General features: G+C 40.9%; 1 protein-coding gene across 5 annotated transcripts in view; it reads left to right on the forward strand.

The window, feature by feature from the left end:
• Window positions 1-27,640, forward strand: part of LOC126253367 (protein melted) — a 253,424-nt gene that overhangs the window by 134,407 nt on the left and 91,377 nt on the right. For all 5 annotated transcript variants that reach the window (XM_049954643.1, XM_049954641.1, XM_049954645.1 and 2 more), the window contains 2 exons: window positions 3,978-4,186; window positions 20,883-21,018. In XM_049954643.1, the coding sequence (XP_049810600.1) occupies window positions 3,978-4,186; window positions 20,883-21,018 (345 nt within the window). The remainder of the gene's footprint in view (window positions 1-3,977; window positions 4,187-20,882; window positions 21,019-27,640) is intronic.

Consider the following 27,640-nt stretch of genomic DNA (forward strand, 5'->3'; position numbering starts at 1 on the left):
GTAATTAAGTTGTATTCGAGGATTGACTTGATTATTCTTGCCCATACGCTATCTTCTCCCATTGTGTTTTCCAGTTTTCGGACTATGAGCTCTCTTTCCAATAGGTCAAAGGCTTTGGTAAAGTCTATGAACACTGTGTAGAACATTTGTTTCTTTTGTAGCACTTCATCGATGTTGTTTAGAAGAAGCCTGACTGCCGTAAGTGTTGATCTTCCAGATCTGAAACCCATTTTTCATTCTGGGAGATGACTGTCCACAGAGGCTTGGATTTTTTGTGTTATTATCTTTGAAAACATCTTGAACTGAGTATTCTCCAGGGCTATGCCTCTGTACTTGTTTGGGTCCATTGGGTCTCCTCTACCTTTGTAGAGAACTTTTATTGTCGAGTGTCTCCATTGTGTCGGAATTTTTCCAAGTTCCAGGCATTTGTTAAACGGTTTGGTGCATATGCGTTGGAGGGCTTCTTTTGCGTCTTTTATATGTTCATTATATATATTATCGGGTCCTGCTGCTTTCTTGTTCTTCAGTGCTTTTATTACTTCTTTCACGTCTTCTTCATTTAGGGGTTCCCATGTATTGTCTTTTTCCTTAGTTTGATGTTGTTTCTCTTTCTTGGGGGGGGGGGGGGGGTGTTTTGAGTTCTCGTTTGTTCAGTATCTTACTGAAGTGGTCTTCCCATTCCTTCAGGTCTATATTTGGTGTATGAGCCATTTTCTTGGTCTTGCTGCTATGTATGGATCTTTGTCTGCTTCGTCCACTTCTCTTTTTGCCTCTCTTTCTGTGTATTGTTTTTTCTTCTCTTCTATTAGTTTTTTGTAGATTCTCCTCTCTTCTGCGTACAGTTTGTATGTTTCCTCATCATGCTGGTTTCTTAGTCTGTGGAGGGTTCTTAGAACAGTGTTCCTTTTGCTGTAGCATTCAGCATCAAACCATCTTTTGGCCGTCCTTGTTTTGGGGATTGTTTGTATCACTGAATTTTTTAGGAGGTCTTCTATTTGGTCTGTTGCTTTTTCAAGGTCTCCTTCCTCTATGAAAGTTTCTATTTGTGTTAATTGTTCTTGCTGGTTTGTTAATTTTTCTATATCAATTTTTCTTTGTGTGATTTGGTGGGTCTTTCTTGCTGGCGGTGAAGTGACGATATTTATTTTTATCTTCATTGGAATGTGCTTTCGTATAGGAGTAATGGAGTCATGCCATATTGGTTGAATACTTCCTTCTATGTCTCATCTTGTTCATGCGATATCAATGGTGCTTTTCCCATTGTAGCATATGTATGTAGGTATCTGTCTATCGTTAAGTAGGGTGAAACCATCTTCTTTTAGGGTTTCAATGACTAGTTTTGTTTTATAGTTTTCTGTGTCTATTCTGCAGTTGAGATTTCCTGTAATAATGGTGGGTTGGCTGTCGCATTGTTTGAAGAGCGTGACTATTTCGTCAATTATTTCTACAGCATTTGTGTGCGGTTTAAAATAGGCTGCAATTATATTTATGTTTGCCACTTCTACTAGCATACTATTTTCTTGTTTTATGCTTTTTTTGGTGGGCGTCATCCAGGGTTTTTGTAGGATAGATATTCCTCCCATGGGTCGTCCTCTTTCTCCCTTCTTTGTCATTAGGTGATAATTATAGAAATCTTTATGTTGCCAGCTGTCTATCAGGAAGGTTTCTGTTAGAATTGCAAGATCCGAGTTTTGCAGAATGTCTGTTGGTGTTAGGTTAAGAGCACTTTTTACTCCCTCTGTATTCCACAAGACTGCTTTTATTTCTCGCTCTTCTGGTTTTCTTCTTAGTTTAGTTGAGCTCTGCTCCGTCTTCCATTGATCGTCTTGGAATACGAAATCGACGTACTTTTATGTTTTCTGGCCAGAATTCTGGTTCTTGTGTGATTTGTAGCTTTTCAAACGAAATGCCTACTTTGAAAGCTTTTTTGTCGCCCAGTGTGCGCAGTTCTTCACATTCTAGTTGTCCCAGTATTCCGTTCTTGTTAAGGTATTTCACTACTGTAGCAGTTGTGGTGGTTCTCTTTAAGTTACCGATGTATAGCCATGCTGTTGTTTCTGCTGCTTGCATTTCTTCGTCTTTTTTTGTACCCATTATGGTTTGATAATTACTCTGGTTCCTACTGTACCAGCTCCTCCCTGCCACAGTACTCCAAGTCGGTTCCTCTAGTTCATTAACCTGATTTTGGGTTTTATTATGTAGCTCATCTGCATTGATTTGGACCTGTAGCTGATTTTGTTGCTGGAGCAGAGGATTTCTGTATATTGTCGTTCCCACTGGTTTAACTTTGTTGTTGTATTTAGTTTGTATGTTGTTTCCATCAGTTTTGGTTTTCTCTGCGTCTAGGTGGCTTTCCTTTTCTAGAGTTTTCTTTATTTGTTCTTGTATTAATATCCCTAGTTGGTTTTTGGGAAATCAGTTATCTCCTCCACTTTATGCCTCAGTTCTCCCATTTCTGTCTTTTTTTGCTTTTTCCAGAAAGCTACCCACACCGATGTCTCTGTTGAAGTTCTTCTCAGATCCTGTAGGTGTCTCTTCTGTCTGTCTCTGTCTGCTATGTGCTGTTTCCTGCGTTTCGCCAATAGATGTCGCTAGGTGCCCAGCAGGCCACTTTCCGCTATGTGCTGTTTCCTGAGTTTCTCCAATAGATGTCGCTAGTTGTCCACCAGTGCAGCTGTCTTCTCCCCCACTCGTCTCCTCTTGTTGGATGTTCCTAACCTCTCTTGTAGGATTCCTATTCTCCACCTTATTTGCTTTTGTTTCGTTTTTCAAAGATTCTAAGCATTTTCTTATTTCACTCACCGCCTCTAGTAAGTCGTTCTTCATTTCCTTCTTCATATATCCTCCTTCTTCTGCCACTTTTCCGATCATCACAAGAGCATTCTCAATACGATACATTCTTTCAGTTTATCCAAATCCCATCTCCTTTATTTCCTAGGCTTTAACAGTCCTCTCTGTTTTATTCTGCACTTCATAATCAACCTATTGTCACCAAAGTCCACATCTGCCCCTGAAAATGATTTTCAGTTCAAAATCTGGCTTCAAAATCTGTGTCCTACCATTACATAGTCTCTCTGAAAACTTCTGGTGTCTCCTAGTCTCTTCCATGCATACATCATTCTCTCATGATTCTTAAAGCAAGTGCCCGGGATGATTAAATTATGCTCTGTGCAGAATTCTATGAGGTGGCTTCCCCTTTCATTCCTTTTTCCCAGTCCATTTACTACTGCTATTTTTATTTATCATACTTTTCTTGCTATTGATTTTCAGGTGCATATCACAGTTAAATATTTGTCTCCATATACTAGACGAATAATTACTTTTATCACTTCATACATTCTTTTAATCTGTGAGTCTAGTTGGCATATGAACTTATATTAATGTGGTGGATGTTGGCTACGATAATACATTCATTAGGCTGTTGGTAATAACAGTCCAGCTAAAGTGCCAGAGATACCGGTTGTGTGCGCATGTCGTGTGCTGTTTATGTGAAGGTGTGTGTGTGTGTGTGTGAGTGTGTGTGTGTGTGTGTGTATTTTACTTTCTTGTCTGGATTCACATTCCAGTCAGAGATGCCCATGATAGCGGTCGTGTGCGCATGAGGTGTGCGAATATGTATGCGTGTTTTTTTGTTATGCTTGTCTACAATTCACATCTTTGATGTGAGTATCAGTCTGTCCTTTTTGTAATTGCTGAGATTCTAACCCATATTCATATTTTCTTATTCATTATTAGACTAACTGGGGCATTACCCTCAAATGATTTTGTACTTATGGATGTGTACTCATGTACTCACCTAACCAGAGGTCCTGTTCTTCCTGCCACCACACTTTTTGTGCCCTCTTAGTATTGCTGTTTTCTTGTAGCTTCCTCCCCCCCCCCCCCCCTCTCCCAACCTGTATATTAGTGTGCTGGTATAATTTCCTTAAATTTGTGCATTATGTGTCTATGTAAGACAAAACTATTGTTTATTCCAGGTGGGAATAACAATGTTTGTCTGCTGAGTCAGTCAGGGACACGACTGGCAACAACAGCAGTCTCCAGTGGCCGATCCTGTCTCAGCGGCTCAGGAAATGTGGCAGCTAGTCCACCACCTCCAGTTACATCTGCTGTCACTACCCGACGCCCTAATACAAGCGTCACTATTATTAACAATTGTCAGAACAGTGTAGCTGCTACTGCTCAGGTAAACTTTGCATTGAAATTACAATTGACAATCTTCTTTTAACTTGTTGTCTGCTCCCCTTTCTACCCCTCTCTCCCTCTTCAACAAAGAAGTCTGCAACACAAGTCATTGTTACATTTATAAATATAAATTAATAATTAATAAATACTGAAAAAAACATGACGGGTAAAGTTAACAACTCACTGAATAGGGGAGGAAGTGTCGAGTTGTTCAAAGGCATATAAACTAGACTGAAAACTTTACTCACACACACACACACACACACACACACACACACACACACACACGCACGCACAGTTGTATGGCTACAATGTGCCAACTGACCACATAGTGCCAAAATTTCTCTGAAAAGCAATCTACCAGAAGAGATATTTTGTGGCAAAAGAAAAATCCTCTTGCAAAATCTATTAAATTATGAGACAGAATTGCTGGGCTCTACATATATTTTATATGTATCTATTAGCAGGGCTGACATTTTTGCCGAAGATAACTGTTGGCTGGCAATTCTGTCTCATAATTTTATAGAACATATATTGTGTGTGTGTTAAACTTTGGATTTCTCATGCATTTTTAGCCCAGGTTACAGCGTCTTCTTGGCTATTAGTTGCCCTAGATTTCTCTTGTCTGGTTTAGATTTCTGTTGTCTGGTTATTGGAAGGTGCATGATTATTTATGTTACAGCAATATGTTTCCAATTGTTTTTTCTGTGACACATCGATACCTATCAGAGCATCCTCCCTGCTGGAATTTAAAGAATGTCGATTGGCATTTCCTTAAACCATAATCTCCTTTCCCAAGGTAGACGTGAAGTTACATTTTGATGTAACATTACTGTCATATTCCAAATGTCAGAATCCTCCCTCTTATCTCAAGTCCCTACCACTGGAAACCTATAGCATGATGGAGCCATGAAATAGCCCTGTCTATTAAAGATTACAATGAGCACTTGAGCAACATAAATGACACCCATCAAGGGATCGCCTTCGAAAAGACCATAAACTAGAGTACACTGTCTAATTAAAAACTAAAAAAAGAAGTTCTGGGAAAGACCACTATTGAGACTCTAACCAGGCCCTCTCACGTATGGGACAAACTGAGCAATATTTATGTGCACTAGTCATCATCCAATATTTTGGTCATCTGTCAGAATGACATAATTCAGTCTGACCCTACCATTGTTGCTGAACAACTAGCAACACAGTAACACACTTTTCCCACACTGCAGCTGCTGAAAGTTACTCTTCTGCCTCCCACTTCACAAAAGATGAGCAGAGTGTTTTTACCTGTCCTTCAGCTTTCAAACTCATGGAAGCGTATATGACCAATACAACAAATAGGAACTCTTCAGCATATTGGGACAGACAGAGCGACAGAGTCTGATCACATAAACAAGATGCTATATCGTTTATCCTTAAAATACACATTCTTGCATTTTTTAGTCGGATCTGGCATGAAGGTGAGTCATTGACTGGACATTAAACTTGTCCTTATGATCATCAAATGGGGAGTACTGTGTACCAGACAAGATTCTACAGCTTGTTCATATAGAACACCCTGTCAGGAACTGCAATTCTTCGCTTATTCAGCATCTGCCAAACTAGAGTGATCCATTAATTTATTATTAAGCAATCTACTCCACCCTATTGCAGTTTGTGTGCCCCTTTATCAATTGAACACATTTTAGTGGAGTGCCTCACTTTCACCACAACAACATAAACTTTGAAGCTGTTTAATTCATTAGCCATGATCTTAGCCATTAATTCTAAGCCATGAATGTAGTTTTACATCCAGTTCTGTGCTGTCAAAAATATCTCACTTCCTATTAACATAGTGTACCAACAAGAAGTAATAAACAGAGTAGAAAATGTCAAGTTCTGTGCTGTGTAAATTGATGAAAATTTAATTGATGTTTCTCATAATCAGAAATGAGGAGGAGTGATCTGTATATACTTTAAACAAACTCTTTGTAGCCAAGTTTTTGTTCATAACTATTTTTTATTGATCACTTTTGACAGGTAAGACCGTCATCTTCAGATCTTTGAAAACTTTTGTCATGTTCCAGTGTGCATTCATTACTCATGTCATGTTAACATTTTAATATAGAGTATATTGCACATTCCACACAAGTTCGTCAAAAATAAAATTACAAGTTTGTCACAAGAAAAAATATGTCTTCATATGTAGCATTCCTTTGATGATTGTCAGCTGTTAAAATCCACATTTCATAGTAAAAGTGCATTTTCATACCAATGTTTACAATTATGTGATGAGTGAAACATGTCTTGGAACCTTGTCACTTGAAATACATAGTGCAACTCACAGCATTTTCCACAGAAGTTATACCTGTTTTAAACTTTCTGCATCATGTGTGTGCTTGTTGCGGGGACACACATGAATCATGTGGTACTGCGCTTTTATCCTGTGATGCAGTTTCACTACTCAAAAAACTTAGCACAGATTACTGTTCTAACGTGGTGCAAGGCAGCAGTGGGGCAGCCAACTTCACACTAACACAGTTTCTCTGTATGGGATGCAACAACAAACTGCTATTTGTTGGTCATTTGTCAAAACATGAGGGTAACTCCTGCCAATTACCCAATTGATAGTAATACTTTGAGGAACTTTATTGCACTGATAAGGTTTTCATTTGAATCCCTCTTGTATGTAGGGGTAGTTGTAGCATCAGAGCATATAACCTGAGAGATCTCTTTGAGGGTACATGTAGAGGGGGAACTGCTTGTCATACTAGTTAACATGTTCCTAAGAGACAAAGCTGGGATGTGATGAAGTGCTGGTGTACATCAGAGAGGTGCTCTTGTTGTTAGTTGACTGGTTTAATACAGTGTGGAAAGTATTTAAACCAACAAACTCTGAGAGGTTGTAGGGAACATCAAAACAAATATTTTTCCCTAATGTCATTTTTTCCTATGAGGATTATTTAAACCGGTGGAGGCCGTATTACACTCTTCATTTGTTAGAGGCCGTATTACAATCTTCAGTTGTAGGCAACTGCTGTCCACCAGTGTAGTAGTGCATTGTCTCTGTTTACTAATGGCATGATACATCTGGAGTGAGTACACTAATATGGTTGGTGCATACTACGTAGTGCACCACAACGGATGAGCTTCACAGCAGGTTTATCAACAACAATATCCTGAATGAGATTTTCACTCTGCAGCGGAGTGTGCGCTGATATGAAACTTCCTGGTAGATTAAAACTGTGTGCCTGACCGAGACTCGAACTCGGGACCTTTGCCTTTCGCGGGCAAGTGCTCTACCAACTGAGCTACCGAAGCACGACTCACGCCCGGTACTCACAGCTTTACTTCTGCCAGTACCTCGTCTCCTACCTTCCAAACTTTACAGAAGCTCTCCTGCGAACCTTGCAGAACTAGCACTCCTGAAAGAAAGGATAAGCGGAGACATGGCTTAGCCACAGCCTGGGGGATGTTTCCAGAATGAGATTTTCACTCTGCAGCGGAGTGTGTGCTGATATGAAACTTCCTGGCAGATTAAAACTGTGTGCCCGACCGAGACTCGAACTCGGGACCTTTGCCTTTCGCGGGCAAGTGCTCTACCAACTGAGCTACCGAAGCACGACTCACGCCCAGTACTCACAGCTTTACTTGTGCCAGTACCTCGTCTCCTACCTTCCAAACTTTACAGAAGCTCTCCTGCGAACCTTGCAGAACTAGCACTCCTGAAAGAAAGGCTGTGGCTAAGCCATGTCTCCGCATATCCTTTCTTTCAGGAGTGCTAGTTCTGCAAGGTTCGCAGGAGAGCTTCTGTAAAGTTTGGAAGGTAGGAGACGAGGTACTGGCAGAAGTAAAGCTGTGAGTACCGGGCGTGAGTCGTGCTTCGGTAGCTCAGTTGGTAGAGCACTTGCCCGCGAAAGGCAAAGGTCCCGAGTTCGAGTCTCGGTCGGGCACACAGTTTTAATCTGCCATGAAGTTTCAATAATATCCTAATCGCCGTATCCCGCATCATACGACCTTGGCTGCTGTGCACCGACATCTGCGTGAGACCGGGTCATTCAGCATATTACCTGGATAGGGACGCCGTCGCATGGTAAGAACGCTGCAATTTGAGAAAGCTGTCTTGCAGCATGTAGAGCGGGATCCTTCAATCAGCACTCGTACAATTGCACGTAACATGGGGACGAATCAGACGAATGTAAGAACAATCCGAGAGCAATTGTTAGGTCCATTTCACTTACAGCGTGTCCACAACCTGGAACCAGTTGATTATCCACCCAGAGGACAGTTTTCGCAGTGGTACCTGGAACAGTGTGAAATGCATCCTACATTTCCATCTTCTGTGTTGTTTACCAATGAAGCAACGTTCGGGCGTGATGGGGTCTTCAACATGTACAATTCGCATGGTTGGAGTGAGGATAACCCACATGCTACAGTTACTAGTGCTCATCAAGTGCGGTTCTTCATTAATGTGTGTGTCCGTGTTGTTGGGGATTGTTTAATTGGGCCGCATCTGCTACCTAGGCCATTAAATGGCAGGCACTATTACAATTTTCTCGCCAGACCATCGCCAGAATTGCTGGAAGACGTCCAGCTCCCTACAAGACAACGCATGTGGTTCCAACATGACGGGGCGCCGCCACATTTCAGTCGTCGTGTGCGTCGATTCCTAGACCGACGGTTCCCAGTAACGTGGATTGGCAGAGATGGTCCTGTACTATGGCCTGCTCGATCTCTAGATATGTCCCCATGGGACTTTTTTGTGTGGGGAGAGATGCACAACCTTGTTTACGCAACTCCTGTTGCATCAGAAGAGGATCTGGTTGCCCGAATAGTAGCAGCAGCAGGAACAATTCAGGATACTCCTGGGGTTTTTGTCCGTGTCAGACAGATCATGAACCGACTGTGTAACCTTTGTTTACGTGTCAGTGGAGGCATTTTTGAAAATCTACTGTAATTGAAATTGGGTTGTGTTAATGTTTTGTCTCTTGGTCATAAAAAAATGGAAAAGTGTTTGTTGGTTTAATTAATTTGCCGCCAGAGAAATCTTCCTCTACCGGTTTAAATACGCCTCATAGGAAAAATTGACATTAGGGAAAAATATTTGTTTTGATGTCCCCTACAACCTCCCAGCGTTTGTCGGTTTAAATATTTTTCATCCTGTATAGTCTCATCGGAGAAGTGTAGGTCAACATCTGGCTCATTACACACAAAATACCGAGCGAGGTGGCGCAGTGGTTAGCACACTGGACTCACATTCGGGAGGACGACGGTTCAATCCCGTCTCCGGCCATCCTGATTTAGGTTTTCCGTGATTTCCCTAAATCGTTTCAGGCAAATGCCGGGATGGTTCCTTTGAAAGGGCACGGCCGATTTCCTTCCCAATCCTTCCCTAACCCGAGCTTGCGCTCCGTCTCTAATGACCTCGTTGTCGACGGGACGTTAAACACTAACCACTACCACCACCACCACCACCACCACACACAAAATAAAATGAACTGGAAATGTGTCAAGGCTGTATAGAAATGAGCACAGATTGTCTTTTGTTAAGTTCACACTATGAGGATGTTCTGAGGCAGATGAGACATTAGGGGGTACTGGATAGCTATGAAGTATGTCTCATGATGACAGGGTGTATACGACGCAGGACAACCGAGAGATCCGGGAAAAACCTGGGAATTTTTTCGTCTGGGAAAAACCCGAGAATTTTTTAGAATTCTGGGAAATTTTCATTCTTTTTTTTTTCCAGTTAAATTTTTGTAATTTTGACTGGTAAGAACCAATACTCCAACAAAGGATATTACTGTATCCCGCTACTGCAGAATAATACTGCAGCGATAAAACATGAATGATAGAAAAAATGAAAATAAAACTTAAATTGCAAAGGAAATGTGCCATATACAGCAACAGAACACAGTGCTCATACAGGCATCTGCCAACAGCAAAATATGTCAAAGGCTTTAGGAAGACTATGCAATGCTTCATAACAACAAATTGCCTTCGATGAGCGTGACGTCACAACTGTTTACATTAGATTTGTTTTAGCAGTTACAAGTGGGATCATGCGCATGTGCAGTTGAGTAGTGCCTTCTCCTGCTTCTGGCTACAGAAACGTGGCTGTTGATTCTGTAAGCAGTTGCAGCAGGCAGCTAGATGCTACTGGGAAAAATTTTACTGGAGCACCCAAGCTGCCAGATTCATGCATGCATGCATGCGCAGCAGGCCCAGATCTAAAGGGGGGGGGGGTCATATTCTTGAGGGGGGGAAAACCGTGTTTCACAAAGCGACCAGCATCCAGCACACGTTAATCTATCTATTATTCAAATTAAAGATATGAATATAATAGAGGGAAACATTCCACGTGGGAAAAATATATCTAAAAGCAAAGATGATGTGACTTATACCAAACGAAAGTGCTGGCAGGTCGATAGACACACAAACATACACACAAACTTCTAGCTTTCGCAACCAACGGTTGCTTCGTCAGGAAAGGGGGAAGGAGAGGGAAAGACGGGTTTTAAGGGAGAGGGTAAGGAGTCATTCCAATCCCGGGAGTGGAAAGACTTACCTTAGGGGGAAAAAAGGACGGGTATACACTCGCGCACACACACACACACATCCATCCACACATATACAGACACAAGCAGATATATTCAAAGACAAAGATCCTTTCGTCTTTCCCTCTCCTTCCCTCTTTCCTGACGAAGCAACCGTTGGTTGCGAAAGCTAAAATTTTGTGTGTATGTTTGTGTTTGTTTGTGTGTCTATCGACCTGCCAGCACTTTCGTTTGGTAAGTCACATCATCTTTGTTTTTAGATATATTATTCAAATTACTTTGAAACGCATTCCTGTCGGTTTTTGAACATTTTTGAACACATTCTAAGTTGATTTCTGAATAAATCATAAGTTGATTTGTGAATGTGTGCGTAGTGTACATAATGTCTCTGTCTCTGGAATCCTCGTCACATGTAGAAACAAACTTACCTACAGACAAAAGGGGCTATACGAGCTGAGCGGAGTAAGGCCGAACGGATGAATGCCAACCACTATCTGATTATGTGGTTGATTGGGTTTGCGAATGATGAACATTGTTATAATTACTAGCGAAATCCATAGATTCAGACTACAGGAGTGAAAATAAATGAATAACAGGTAAGAAAGCTTATGTATTACATTCTCGGTGTATCCAAGAAAATGAAATTTTTACAGAAAATTTTTGGCCAGATTGCTATACTAGTATATGCCGGTTGTTCAGTCCCTGGCTAGCAGACGCTGTAAGTTCTATTGTGGTAGAAGCACGGAAAACCCATTGTATGAACATGTAACAACGCCTAACTGGAGAATAATTGTGGGATAACTAAACCAGTGATTCTGGTAGAGTTAGTGAAGTTAACCTGCGAATAAGCTTTGACATTGGCAGGAATAGTTACAGAATTAGTGATAACAAGGCTGTTTGCTAGAATGAGGAAGGAGAAGAAACGGGGACATCACACAAATTATGGAACAATATGATGATGCCAAGTTTGTATAAAAGTTTCGTACTACTGCTTTTCGATCTCATGCTTGAGAAACTGGAGTGTATGGATGAAGTGTGAAACTATTCCCTTCCGTAAAGCTTTTTGCTTGTAGTAGGCCTAATAGGTATTTGATATTGGTACTTTGTGAATTATATTCTGTCGTTACAAAAAAGGCCGTTTGTGCCAAAACAGTCTCGTTTATTTGGTGTGTGTTACAATTGTTGCAGTATTAGAAAAGCCTATTTTGTTTTATCTAGCAGACAGTGCAAAATAGACAAAATCAGATCGGGAAACCACACCAGTCTTGGGTCCTATTTGTATTAACAGCTTTTTCAGTATTCGACAACAACATTTCGACTTTTCATGTAGCAAAATGTTTGACAAACTTTGATGAGGTAATAGATTCTTACACAGAAAGGAAAGCACGCTATGTAAAGCTGTAGCAAGATTAGAGAGAAAAAAATACTAGGAGCTAAGGATTGAAGAAATATGTATTGTCTTGTTTGTCTCATGTCTTTACTGGGTTTATGTATCCTGTATTTAATTTTATGTCACACAAAGCAGCAAGTTGTTAACTGATAGGGAATAAAGAGTGCAAATTTTCTGAAGTGTTCTATTTTTTAAAAAAAAAAAATAAATAAATAAAAAAAAAAGAGGGACAGGTTGTCAAACCAGCTGACTGTAAGCAGGAGAGGCACCACGGGACATTTTAATTTCCACTGTCCTGAATATGGTTTGATGGCATCCATTACAAAATATTCACGTTTCAATCCCACAGAGCGAAGTACAGTGACGTGCGATAGAAGAATGCTGTGTAAGGAGGCGAGGCACTGCACTTTGGCACACTTAAGACCAAATAACGTGTGTTACATTTCCTTGAACACATATGTTTTATGCATCAAACTCTTCAGAAAGATGTGCGCTACAAAATGAGCGTATTTTTGAAAATCCGATTTTCTCTCTCTCTCTCTCTCTCTCTCTCTCTTTTTTTTAAATGTATGTCCTATCTCAAACGCTCGAGGGAGTGGTGGGGTATTGCCCCGGTTAGGAAATATCGTAGATCCAGGGCTGATGCGCAGAGCAGTCTGAGTTACAGTGTGGAAGTGGGTAGTCTCCATGTTACCCGTGTTTACATTTAGTGATTTTGCTGTTTCCTCTTCGTTTACTGCTCTCACATCAAATGAAAACAAAACAGATTTCTGTGGCTGGGTGCTATCAGGTGAATTAAAATACATTCACATAATTACAGAGGGCTAAAATGTGTTAGTTGCAGATTTTATTTTATTTCCACCTTTCTGACAATCAAGCATTAATTGCCTTGCAGAACAATGAAGTTATTTTTGTCGGTTTGCTAAAGAAATTTTCTATTATTAATCTTTTCCGCTGAGGCAGACAATATATTTGAAACGAAGTGTTTAATTCCACGCACTGTTCGCTGCATTTCAAGTGCATGTTTTCAACATCTAGCACGTATGGCATTATGCCATAATAAAGAACCAAACATGAGATAACACAGTACTGGTACTCCATGAAAATTTACATCCCGAAAACCACATTGAAAACTTAATATCAGGTCGTGGCCTACTTCACTGGGAATCTGGACATATGAATGTGCACCTTAAATGTGCACATTTTAGTATGGGTCAAGAAATTCTGATGCTCTTGGAGTATCCTCTGATATCTTGTTTCTTTTATGACATAATGTAAGATCTTTTAATGTTTTACATGTACGAACATATGGACTCCCTATGACATCGTAGCTGCGCAAGCGCGGTGACACCTGTCATCTGGCGCTCTCCAGCAACTGCAGAAACGAACCTATTTCTAACAGGTCGTGGGAAAATAGTGCGAATGGTGGTTTGAAAACCGTTACCATCAAAGTACCATTCTGGCAGTTACACCGGAACTATATGCGAGAATGTATGATGTATTTCTTAAATCACAGAGCGTTTCACAATCATTTAAAAATCAACTCTTTGATGACGAGCCATTTAGATGAATTTCGAGCCCAGAAATTTATGTCATTATTAAAATTTTAACTGGCACATTTGTTTGATATATCTTAAATTGTAATACGTGCATAAAAAACCAACATTATATGTGAAAGCTTTGCGTTTCATTTAGCAACACTATGTATATTAATTTAAACCATTAACTTTTTCTGTTTGTGTGTTCGCGCTACTTAACAGTGATGTTGCTATTTGCTGACTACATCACGTGTTCTAAGCTCTGACTACCAGCTGTCGTCAGCTGGCGAGATCACGTGACGTGAAATATGACTGGTTTACAATAGCGCATCGCAATCTCAGTTTCAATGCTTCGGAAAGTAACATGCAATGTTTGGTGGAATTCGAATTTATACTTTTGTAATACGAAAATATGCAGCGTACATTTTGCTGCACATCAAAGGTCTTTCCAAAATGTGTTTTTTTTTCCCCCTGTGTTTAGTTTTCGATAGCATCAGGAAATTCTACACCCTTGCATAAAACCATAATCATTCAATGGATTGATAAGTTATACAGTTCCAATAGAAAATATACTGTCAGTTAACAGGGAAAAAATATGTTTCCACCTGGGAGAAAAAATATTTTTAACCGGGAAATCCGGGAAATTTTTTTCCTTGTCCGCGTATATACCCTGGATGAAGTTAACACACGTACTTGTTTTCTGTGTTACATTTTATTAAACGCTCACTTCTCTGAAACTGTCTTCTACGACTGCATATAGTCTTCAGTCCACACCACTGATGCTAGTGGATGTGTGTCCAGAAGTGCTTTGAGTCATCAGTACATCATTCAAAATACTTGGAATTGTTATTAGGAAATGTGTATACCTAAACATTCTACATATAGTCTAAAACATGTTGCACGAAATAACAGTTCTTCGGAATACGCTGATACAAGTCTCTCTTTCGGGGATGGGAGGTGGGGATTTTACAATTTTCTGAGGGTTAAATGAAAAGTAGCATTCAGTGTGTTGGCTATGATGCACTAGTGACAACTCTGCTCTGCACTTTCAAGTGCTCCTGGTAAAGTACCAAGTAACTGAATAAAATGATAAATAAAATAATTGTAGTAAGAGATTAATGGCTCAAAGGTACATAATTATCTTGATTGACTAAAATAATAGGAAACATTAGACTAAAGAAAAACATTATCCTGTTGCCTTTCACATTTTTCAAGTTCAAAAGAGCTTACTAGAAGATTTAAGTGAATGTAGTAGCAAAATGTGTATACCGTCATTGTGGAGGTATTACTGAAACACAGTAGTGTATTTACAAGGCAAAGACCCAGAACTCGTCATATATTATTTGGTCATTACTTGACCTTAATGCTCTCTCTAAGTGTTGTAATAAGTGTAGCAGTGTTGTGACATTTGAATGTGGTTTTGTTTCAAACACTACATGCTCTTTATGTTTCACATTCCTCTGTTGGCAGCTTCTTGTTTACAGTTTTCATCTTGTAGCAACTTCATACAATTAGTTGCCAATTAGAAATGCCGAATGCAAGCTTCCTTTCTCACACATAAAAACATTGGTTAATATCAATGCACATTATCACATAAAATCCTGAAATGAAAAATATACACTCAAACTATGAATACAGTCACTTCAAGTAGACAGTATATCCATATAATATACAAGTGGAAGCCTGTTAGTAATATATTGCTGTCCTTTTTCAAGTCACAATTTGATATGACCTTTAGTAACTAAGTGAAGTAAATAGGTATAGAGAGTTTCTTATTTTTTCAACTCTGTTAACACTCAGTTTCCTTCATGATTGGAGACAAACTCAATACATTACTCAAAGTCAACTTTGTGGCTCCACACACATCCCATATTTGCGGTTTATAACAACTCAAATTCTTATTCAGTAATCCTTACTTCACTTGCTTGCTGCTTACTGTCTCTCTGCCTCTGTTATTCTATAATGCATGTGCCTTGCCTATATAGCTTCTCATTGTTACTGGTTTCCCATTACAAGATTCTTCTTCATAATAACTAGAACAGTTTTGAGCTCCCATGGATGGTGCTAAACTGAAACCTGTTATCTACTCTGACTTCCATTCATACCAAAGAACCCTTCTGTTTCTACTGAGCAAGGTGACACAATTGTCAGCATGAATGAGAGTTTTAATCCCAATCCAGCATTCCATGTTTAGTTTGTCCGTGGGTTCCCTAAATTCCTTGAAGCAAATACCTGATGATTCATTTGAGGAGGACAGAGCCAATTTCCTTCCTAATCCTTCCCCATTCTAAGCTTGTGTTTCATCTGTAATGACCTCAGTCTTCCACAGAACATTAAAAATGATCTATGTTTCCAGTGTATACGATACACTTATACCATCACAACTGAACCAGACCAATCTCAGTAAGAACAAATACATGTCTTTTCATGTATAACCTTAGGAGATCTTAACTGCTTTTTATTGCAGTTGTAACCACCTCTTGTCATCTGTTTCTGCAGATCACTCTTTCTGAAGTAATGTGCGCACATTTGAAAGTCGCATGTGTTAGCAGTGTGTTGTCATCCACAAGAGTGCACTGTGAAAGAGCAATACTGTGACCTTCCAATAGAGTTGGCCTCAGATGAGTACCTATTTAAACCCTGCAGTGTTATGCCCAGGCTCAGTTATCAAGTTATTACTTCTTACATATATTTGCCTTATCTTATTGTGTTCAGTGTATGTTGAGGTGATTGGCGTACATGCCACAGTCTAATGTGTACTAACATTCTTAGTTGTATTGTGTGTCCAAGTTACAACACAAGTGATGGTCCTCCATTGTGTCTACTATGTCTGATGGTGCTACTGATGAGTTTTTACACTGGCTGGTTGATCAGCAAGGGTTTCTTACAGAGGCATTGCAGCATCTCAATCATTAGCAGGAGGCGTTCGTCACAGCACAGTACAATCAAACCCAGGTGTTGCAAACATTGCCTCTGTTTTGGCCAGTTTGGGTCTGTCTCAGCCTACGTCGCCTGTTGCATCGCACCTTGCACCTCCTGTTCATCCTATCACGCTCGTTTATCCCCCTCTGTTTCTGGCGTACGATGAGTCTGTTGAATAGTGGGAAGCCTACAAAAAATGTGTTTGAATTGACTGATGTTACCTTTCTTTTTGTCTTGGTTATCGCCTCGCATGTATCAAATCCTCCGCCAGCTGTCCCCTTGCAAGAGCCATCTACACTCTCTTTTGATGGCATGTGTGACCTTCTTTTGAAATACTACTGTAAACAGACGCATGTCCTTGCTGCTTGAGTTGAGTTCTATCAGCGTCACAAGAAACCAGAACTTTCCTATAAGATTCTTTTGCTGATGCACTTAAGGAATAATATACCGACCAAATGGTTTGTGAAGCAGCCTTTCAGATAGCCCCCGATCGTGAGGTTCATGAGCAGGCCCATCAATGTGAAAAGCCCTCCCTCTCCAGCACAATCATTTGATGTTTCGAGGGCTGCAGGAACTCAAATTTAATCATGGTGTGAGGTTGCAGAAGCTCAACCTGCTTCCCCCCATTTGTTGGACGGTTCACATGGAGACGATATGGTGGCAGCCGTCCCCGTGTGAGCATAACATCACGGTGTCCGACCCAACTCTCTGCAGTAGTCGCTGTAACAGCAGCAGAGGAAGCCTGGTAACGAACAACAACACAAGCACTCCATGCTTCCTCTTGTCATGTTTTGTCACTCATGGTAGGCCATATTGTCTTAAGTGATGGGCCATTTGCTGCCAGTGCAACAAGATGGGCCACATTACCTCTGTTTGTAATGCAAAATTCCAACAGCCTACTGCAGATACTGACATGGATGTCAACTGTGTATAAGCAATCCCCATTGCACCCAATAAGCTTTTTATTGACGTCAAGGTTTATCAGAAGGTTTTGCACATGAAAGTCAACACTGGTGCTGCCACGTGATTACTCAACTTGCAGATGCACGTGGACTTGGGTCCTCCCCCTTTAGCACCACTGTCACATTCTTTAGTCACCTACTATAAACAAAGAATTCCAATATTAGGTAGTTTCTCAACCCCAGTCACATATAAATTTGTCCACTCGCTTTTTTGGTGGCGAACAATGCACACACCAAAAATTTGTTTGGTTTGGATGCCTTTAAGCTTTTTGGGTGTACTATTTCTGATTAACTTAATCTTGTCTCTGGTCAAGTGCCTTATACACAACCCACCTCTTCATGCTCTGAATTTTCCTCCCTGTTTTCTGCAGGCTTGGATTGTGCCAATAATTTTAAAGCCCACATCACCAGGGAACCTTCAGCCACACCCCGCTTGTTTCAGGCTTGCCCGCTGCTGATGGCACTCCATGACCAAGTCAGGGCGGAGCTCAACTGCCTCACGGCCTCTAGGGTCGTCCAACCAATTGCATCCAGCGAATGGGCTACCCTCTTAGTCATTGTCAACGAGGCCTTGCAGTGATTTCAAAGTTTCTGTCAATGCTCAATCTATCATTGACATGTATTTGTTGCCATGCCCTGGCAAACTTTTTGCTAAGCGGGCTGGTGGTCAGTATTTTTCCAAGATTGACCTCTCCAATGCATTTTTGCAGCTTCCTGTTGAACCTGACTCTCAAAGGCTCTTGGTCGTTAACACGTCTTTTGGCTTGTAACAATACTTGTGATCACCATTTGGCATGGCCAGCACCCCGGTGATTTTTCAACAGCTTCTCGAACAACTCACAAGGTCTGTGCCTTGCAGTGCCAACTATCTTTGTGATATTATGGTCTCTGTCTCCTCCTCTGCTGAACATCTCAACAACTTAAGTATGCATTTTTCGGTGTGACGGGCTGCTGGGTTAAAATGCAATTTGGAAAAGTGCCACTTCTGTCAGTCTTCTATTGTTTGTCTTGGGTTCGAAGTATCTAGTGCTGTTATCAAACCCTTCTTCAGAATGTCGTGGCTCTTCCGCGTCCTACATCGGTCGAGGAGACGGGGTCATCACACACCTGGGCGTTAACCTTTTGTCATGTTTTTGGCCTGATTTGGAAGCAACATCACTTATAGGTTATGGCATGTTCTCAATGTGGATCATAGCAAGCTGCCCTGTGTGCAATGTTGTCTCCATGACCACAGCATTCGCAGGTTGGGGCTGTCTCCACATCCATCTTGCCAGCCCTTCCTTAAGGCCTACTGGCTAATAGCAATTGATGCATTCTCTTGGTTCCCATATGTTGTTTGCTGCCCATCAATTTTGGCCTCTGCCTCTATGCCAGCCCGATCGAAATTTTTTTCCATCGAAGGACTTCCAGCAGCATAGGTCTTTGATAATGACCCTCAGTTTGTGACATGGGAGTTTGCCTCCTTCTCCATATCCCACGTGATTCGCCACATTTTCACCCCACCCTTCCATTGGCAGTCCAACAGTGAAGCCAAAACATTCAAAATGCAAATGAAAAAGTGTGTGACTCGGTCCCTGTCTGGCGTTGCCTTTGATCAGTTTCTGTCTTCCTGTCAGTTCATGCCGTTCGGTGACAACAGCCCTGCCAAATTGCTGCATGGGCATCAACCCCAGACACCCCTGAACCTCCTGAGGCCCAGCCAGGGATGCCAACCCGTGGAGCCAAAATCCTGTTTCCATCCCAGGGTAGCTGTCTGGGCATGAGGGTTTGGTCTTTGCCAAAAATGTAGACCCTCTGTCATCTCCTGATGCTGCGGCGACTGTCTCTGTGACGTCCGTATGGAGGAGGGTCTCTGTGCATGTCATTATGACCAGTTGCACCTGCATATGGGTGTCTGGGCAACCCTGGCCGGGACACTAATGTCGCCACATCAGTTTGTGTCGCTTGACGTATCACCTGTTGCGACTGGGTCCCTGCCACAACATATGAGGGACCCCCCGTCACCGGTGGATGAACCTGTACAGCTTCTCCAATACCATTACTAGAACAGATGCAGCCACCAACCACACCAGAACCATCTCCTCCACCTCAGCCACCAACTGCAGGGACACCACCACCATCAGCTCACACTGATGTCACCCATCCTACTGTATGGGTTGGCATGAGAAGACGGACTGTGACACTGCCCATGCCTCAAGTACTTCTGACCATACACCCCAGTATCAGCATATCATCTCTTGTCACAGCCTTGCGGAGAAAGACACCATGGACAACTCACGAATCCGAGCTGTTCCCCAAGGGAATAGGAATGAAGTGATGTGCTCATTAGCAGTGTGTTGTCATCCGCAAGTGTGCACTGCGAAAGAGCAGTACTGTGAACTTCCTGTAGGGCCCGCCACACTTGAGTCCTGTTGAAACCCTGCTGCACTGCGCTTGCGGTCCGTTATCATGTTATTACTGCTTGCATACATTTGCCTTTTCTTATTGTGTTCAGTGTATGTTATGGTGATTGGTGTACGTGCCACAGTCTAATAACATACTAACATTCTTGATTGTGTTGTATGTCCAAGTTACAACACTTTTAGATAAGAAACCTTTCAAATAAGACAACAGTCATATCTTATCCCATTGTCATTTCATATACACATCCATGGTGTGGCGTGTGTGTGCCCATTATGCCACATCTTGTTCTGCATTTGTTCTTCGCAAGCCATTATCCACCATATAGGTGAAGGATAAATGTAGTCATTTGCCAATTGCTCTTCTCTGTATTCCGTATGTGGACTGCACTTAACAGAAAATAGAGGATCATGTCGTGTGGCTTTCACATGACGTTAACAAATCTCTATGTACAATAATCTCATATTATACTTCTAATGTATGCCATTTATGACAGCTGCCTTTGTGGATGTGGGAAGAGATTTGATATTCTGTTGGAATTTCTGTGGTTGGATGCTGTATAAATCAGAATTATTATGTTAAAACCTGCTGTTAACAGCAAAGTATTGTATGAGCATGAACAAGTCCATCCTTGTCTCTCTGATTAAGTGTTCCGTTGGTAATATTTTATCCTTGCAAGCTATGTTTCTTATTTGTATTGCAGGTTTATGCTCAAGAGTTGAAGTGTTGTGTGCCTGTGGCAGCTGTATTCTCATGCATTCAAAGGAACTTCAGAGGAATAATGTTTTGTTAATTTCTTTGGATGTTAGAATATGAATATCATAATTTTGAATATGTATTCCCTTCTTGTAACACTAACATGGAGAGGGGCTTTCATAAGCATTATAATTTTCTAAACACCATTAATGTGATGCTAGCTTTTATTTGATAATAGTCTTTCTTCATATTTCAGAGAATTAGTGTTTTTGAGCCATACCCAATGCGGGATACAGTTCAACACTTTTGTGAAAAACATTTGGACAAGATAAAATCTTACATGGACAAAGTATCAGTACGAATACCACCACCAGCAAAGTGTACAATTGAAGGTATGTTAATCTGTACATGTCAGTTTACAACTGGTCTAATTTAAAGCATTTTCATTATATTGTATGTATATTGCAATGACTGCCTTGGGTCTTGTTTTGTGCACTAGTGCCAGAGATTTATATCATTGCTTATTTTTCAAGCATTAAAGAAAAATTAGGTAATTGTAGTTTTGACTGGGAAGTCATAGCAAATAGAATAAAATAATTACTATTTCTGCTGAACCTGTGAAGAAAAATTGTAAGCTGTGTTTCACAGAATCATTTGAGCCTTTCTTCAAGCACCTACAGCTTAATATTGCACAGTCTTCCACAACAGCTGTATGAATTCAGGAGCCTGGTGATAGCCATTTTACTCTTCTCAGTACTCATTTAAAATACTGTTGTTGAAAGAAATTTCCACTATTTGACTCTAAATTACTCTTCATTTATTTCATGAAATCATGCTTTTGCTTTATAGACATTCTTTCACTACTGCCTTTATCCCACATTGTGCGCAGGGTCGGCAGGGTTAAGTACAGATTTGGCATGGTTAATCGTAAGGGGTGGCCGGATGCCCTTCCTGCTGCCACCCCATACCCCCCTGGGACGGAAATAGTTTACCCCAGCTGTCTGTGTCAAGTGTAAATCAGGAAATAGTGCGAATATGTTTCAAATGTCTGCGAGTCGTGTAACTGAGGCGGGACTTGAGGACCAGCCCAGTATTCACCTAGGAGGATGTGGAAAACCGCCTAAAAACCACATCCAGGATGGCTGGCGCACTGGCTGTCGTCGTTAATCCGCTGGGCGGATTCGATCTGGGGCCGGCGCGCATGCCCGAGTCCAGGAAGCAGCGCGTTAGCGCTCTCGGCTACCCTGGCGGGTTTTGCTTTATAGACATTCTGAAGTGCAAATTGAAATATCATAAAATGTCTGATATGCGTAAGTGACATATCATCATTGACAATGTGTTTCATTTAGGCAGGTTAATAATTTTTCAACATTTTAACTTGCACTTTAGAATGGCTATAAAGCCAAAATCATGAGTGCATAAAATAAATGAATAGCAAATCAAATGGTGGAAATTTCTTTCAAAAAGTGCTATGGGAGTGTGGTTCCCCACAAAGGAAAAATTTATATGCTGTGCTTCATCCAGTGCCCAGGTCCAGTTTAATATCCAAGCAAAACAAGCTGCCAATTAGGGCACCAACCCGAGAGGAGCACCAGAGATGCCACAACTGTAAGATTTCTAATCAGGACATATCAGAATTGAGGGCCCTAGATGGCAGGGACTGTCAGGGATGCCCAAGTAGAAGATTTGTATACAGGGCATATCACAATTAGTAGCAAAAATAGATGTGAGTGAAAGTGCGCAAGAGAAAAGAGGGAGTGGGGGTGCCAAATGATAAGTCAGTAAGTCACTTGTGCAGAAATATGTTCTTGAACATCAAGATCATTATTTGTAAATGCATGTGCCAGTTGTGGATTACAGATCCATTGTCCCTGGCTCTGTCAAACTGTGATCTTACAGATTCTTTTAAAACTTTCAGTTTTGATGTTTTGTTTCCTTTAACCAGGGTTTTGCCTTTTGTGTATTACACAAGCTAAAATGACACCTCAGTTGAAGTTTGAATGAATGCAGTTATAAGAGTTTATTAGTCCTTTATAAGAATTGTAACTGTATTATAAAAATCCTCATAAATATTGTCTAGTATTTGAGCATGAATAAACTTTGGAGCTTAGTTGGTTTGGTGGGTTTTAAATAAATGACTCCTATCAATATTACTGCATGAATGCTCATAATAAACAAGACTAATTCTGAAGAGATGTGTGTACTCAGTATAAGTGTTCAGTAACTTTAGTGCTTGGTGTCTCGCTACTCTTTCATCTGCATAGGCAGCATACCAACAGAATTCCTACAGACTGTAGCCTCTGCAAGCACCTCAGACACCAACAATGCAGCACTTACAGTTATCTTTGCAAACAAGGGTAGCCCCATTCCTCTGCTCTCACTATCACATGCTATAATTACTCAGTTTGGAGTTTTGTGAAGAAGTGCTCATTGCCTGGTTAACCACTGAAATAATGTTAGCCACAACTATCATGAATATATTATTTGCTGTTAAGGCACAAATTTCTCTCCTGATTGGCAGTACACGAATACCAGTGTTTGGTAACTACAGTCAAGTCTGGCACCTTGGAATTTGTAAGAGCAGACAAAAGATGTTAACCTCAGGAATCTACCTTACAATGTTTGCAGTCAGGAGATGTCCATCAATCGTGCTTACATTCAGAGATTGTGAATGTAATACTAACTAGGCAGGAACTATTAACATGTTCGAATAACTTACGGGTTTGCTGCCGGGTGACGTCGTCGGACACCGCCGATATTTCGACAGGAGCACACCCTGCCATTCTCAAGGCACAAATGCAAGGAAGAAAAAATGTGCAACCAAATTTAATAGTGCTACCTCACCTGTTGGTTAATAGTAACCATCAATATTTGTGATGTTGGTTATCTTTGGTTGTGTTGACACTTGTTCTGTGTGTGGTATCTTCCTTGTTTCTCCTCTATGAACCGAGGTATTAAATTTGCTTGCTCATTTTTTCTTCCTTGCATTTGTGCCTTGAGAATGGCAGGGTGTGCTCCTGTCGAAATATCGGCGGTGTCCGACGACGTCACCCGGCAGCGAACCCGTAAGTTATTTGAACATTCGATTCGTCGGGAAAAGTTAAGGTCTCACATTATTTACCTCTACGGGGAGGAAATGTATCGTTGCCTGCGGAGGTTGGATAAACTTCGCAGCAGTAGAGTAAGGTTGGAATGTGCATTATCGTTTTTATTGAAGTGTCGAAATCATATGTGGTTCCAACGTTTGCTAAGGTTGTGCATCATATTAATTCTCCTGCCGCCAATCGCATCGAGCAACATGCTGGTTTAGCTCTTGTTCGTGAAAGGATCCACTATGCTCGCCGTCAATTAGATTTTGTTTCTAAGGAATTATTTCAGCTTCATTTAATGATGGCGTCTAATGTTTCTGAATTTTCTTGGGATTGGGTGGACGGTGGCTCTTGGTTGCAGTCTGACTGGGAATTTCAATCTGTAACTGCTTGTCATTTGGCGAAGTTTGAATGTTTCCTTGGCTCAGTGTCTAATTCTAATTCTCGACATTCTGTGATCAATCTCACAGAGAAAACGTTTGACGGCGCAGCTTTGTCTGTGCTGGGGAAAGGTTTTAACTTCGCACTAACGCCTAAGAGTTTGCCAGTCATTGATTTTATTAGTTCTATCGAACAGGCTGTTTATAAACTACCTTCCGAGGCTGCGGAAGAGGTTAGGAGGGAAGCTTGTCGTGTGTTGACTGGGGCCCAAGTGTAACATTACAGCAGCTGAGGCGGCTGCTTTACGTTCACTTAGAATGGATCCGGATATTGTTATTTTACCTGCGGACAAGGGTAACGCCACCATTTTGTTGAACAAGCACGATTACATTCAAAAGATGCAGTGTCTACTTTCTGATTCGGCATGTCGCAAAATCGATGCTGACCGTACAAAGAGTGTTGAGAGAAAGACAAATAGCCTCGTGAAGAAAAGTTCTTTGTCACAGGAGACTATCAAGAGTCTTAATTCTTACTGTGCTGTACCACCTAGATTATATGGCATCCCTAAGGTCCATAAAGAGGCTGTCCCATTGAGGCCTATTGTTTCTAATATTGGTGCTCCGACATATCGTGTAGCTAAACATCTTGCTAGTTTGTTGAGCCCACTAGTAGGTAGGTGTGAACACTACATTAAGAACTCTGCAGATTTCTTACATCGTATTGCAGGGATTGTGTTTGAATGACTCTGATATTTTAGTCAGTTTTGATGTGGTTTCTCTTTTCACTCGCATTCCTCTCTCTGATTCGTTGCAGCTAATTGAGGTTAAGTTTGGTGTCAAATTAACAAATTTGTTTCGACATGTGCTGACTTCCACTTACTTTTTATTCAATGGTCAGTACTACGAACAGACTGATGGAGTTGCAATGAGAAGCCTGTTGTCACCTATTGTGGCCAATTTGTTTATTGAGGACTTTGAGGAACGTGCATTGGAGTCAGCGACCTTGAAACCTGTTTTTTTTTTTTTTTTTTTTTCCTCCAGATATGTAGATGATAATTTTGTTGTGTGGCCTCATGGTAGTGAGAATTTAAACCGGTTTTTGGAACACCTGAATTCAATCCACCCGAATATTCAGTTCACTATGGAGGTGGAAAAGAATGGATGCCTTCCCTTCCTTGATATGTTGGTCAAAGGGAAGACTGATGGTACGTTGGGACATTTTGTTTATAGGAAGCCCACCCACACTGACTTGTATCTGCGAGCTGATAGTTGTCACCATCCAGCTCAGCGTGAAGGAGTACTTCGCATCTTGGTCCACAGGGCCCACCTTATCTCAGACCCTGAAAGTTTGGCAGCTGAACTAGCACATCTCGAAGTCACCTTTCGTCAGATTGGTTATAGTAAGAGGCAGATCAAACGTGCGTTGCGCCATCAGCCTTCTGTGCAACGGGTGAGTGATGATAGCAACGAAGTGGCACCTAAGTCTACAGCCTTTTTGCCTTACGCAGGAAGCATTTCCAACAGGATTGGCCGTGTTTTGTGGAAATATGATGTGAAATGTGTTTTTCGACCACCTTCGAAGATTAAAGCCCTGTTGGCGTCCGTAAAAGATGATCTTGGTTTGCGTAAGGCTGGGGTCTATCGTATTCCTTGCAGTTGTGGCATGTCATATATTGGTCAGACAATCAGGACTGTGGAAGACCGGTGTATTGAACATAAGCATCACACACACTTCCAACAGCCAAGCAAATCCACTATTGCAGGACATTGTCTTGACACCGGTCATCCTATGGAATACAACAACACGGAGATTCTGGCTTGCACGTCAAACTATTGGGATAGTGTTATTAAGGAAGCTGTTGAAATCAGACTATCAAGCATCTTTATTAACAGAGATGGTGGACTTTGTTTAAATGCTGCTTGGAATCCAGCTCTGTCTCCCCTCAAAAAACAGAGGGACAAAATTAGTGCTACCTCACCTGTTGATTAATGGTAACCATCGATATTTCTGATGTTCGTTATCTTTGGTTGTGTTGACACTTGTTCTGTGTGTGGTATCTTCCTTGTTTCTCCTCTATGAACCAAGGTATTAAATTTGCTTGCTCATTTTTTCTTCCTTGTATTTGTGCCTTGAGAATGGCAGGGTGTGCTCCTGTTGAAATATCGCCTGTGTCCGACGACGTCACCCGGCAGCAAACCCGTAAGTTATTTGAACATTCGATTCGCCGGGAAAAGTTAAGGTCTCATATTAACATGTTAGTTGGAGTGTGATGGAAAAACCCACTTCATCAGAAATACTAAAGGATTTAGAGGATATCTGGGACTATAAACTGACAAACCATAGAAACTGAAAAATCCACTGTCGCACAGGTCCTTAGATCACACTTTCGAAACAGAGTTTGAAATTATGCTTCAAAAATGAAAGGCTTGCCCATCTGCATGTTTTAAGCATATCAATGGATGGATAAAACTATCAATGGATGGATAAAACTAAATCATACAACCAGTAAGCCATCAGCGTGAGCGAAAACTTAGCAGACTTTGAAAAGAGTGCACATATGAAGCCAAGTGCCAGAAGCACTTCCCAATTGTAATGGAGCCTGATTGAAACATACCTTATGTGCATCTGAGTGGAGTAGAACCTGCTTCTACTCAGAAATTGTTTTGAACACTCATTATTGTATCTAACCTTCATTAGAATTTGTAAAAGTGCTTTTTAGTACCGAGGATAATATTTTTATACAGCTTTACTGCAAGCATCCTTCTACAGTGGGAGTTAGCTGTTGAGTCTCAGATTATGTGCCAAAGCATTAGCAGTCGCCTTTGTCCACTATACTTATGCTCCCACAATATAAACTACTCATGCTACTTTCAAATTTATTAACTAACGAATTTATGTTTATTATGAAAGCATAGTTTACCTAATTAGGGCTCCTTCTACACTCCCTTCTTAAACGTGTGATTAACAGTGTGCTATATAATGTGAAGGGTTAATAAATTGATAGTGCTACATTTTAACATCAGTGATACTTTGAAATTTTGGTCAGCCAACCTTCTCCGAGTATTCCCCTACGTCAGAGTCGTTCTGAACATTTCTTGTGCTATGAAAGAGCTACGTGCACCTTTCGTTAGAACATTCATAAAAGAAGCAATTTTCAGGAGCACTACATGCTCTCACTATTTATACTATATGTGTTAGCGATAGCATTGCCACTCTGAAGTGGTTCACCACTTTCTCAACGTAACATTTCACCTATACCTGTGTCACACCAGTTCCTGTGCTCTTTGGCATTACTAGTAATGAATTTAAAAAACAAATAAATTTTCAGATAAATATTTTTATTATGTGGCCTTATGGATGACTAGAGCCTTTTGCATTAAATTTAGGTCTTACTGCTATTATTAACTAGAGTTTAGTTGAATCAAAAGTATTAAGTAAACCATTGAAAGAAAAAAAGGGAGGGGCAGACATTTATATAATACTACATCATGGCCACTAAACTACAACTTGTTCATAATATTTTTGTGGATGAAGGTTTGTGTTC

This window comes from Schistocerca nitens, chromosome 4, assembly GCF_023898315.1.
Source record: "Schistocerca nitens isolate TAMUIC-IGC-003100 chromosome 4, iqSchNite1.1, whole genome shotgun sequence".
Taxonomy (NCBI): domain Eukaryota; kingdom Metazoa; phylum Arthropoda; class Insecta; order Orthoptera; family Acrididae; genus Schistocerca; species Schistocerca nitens.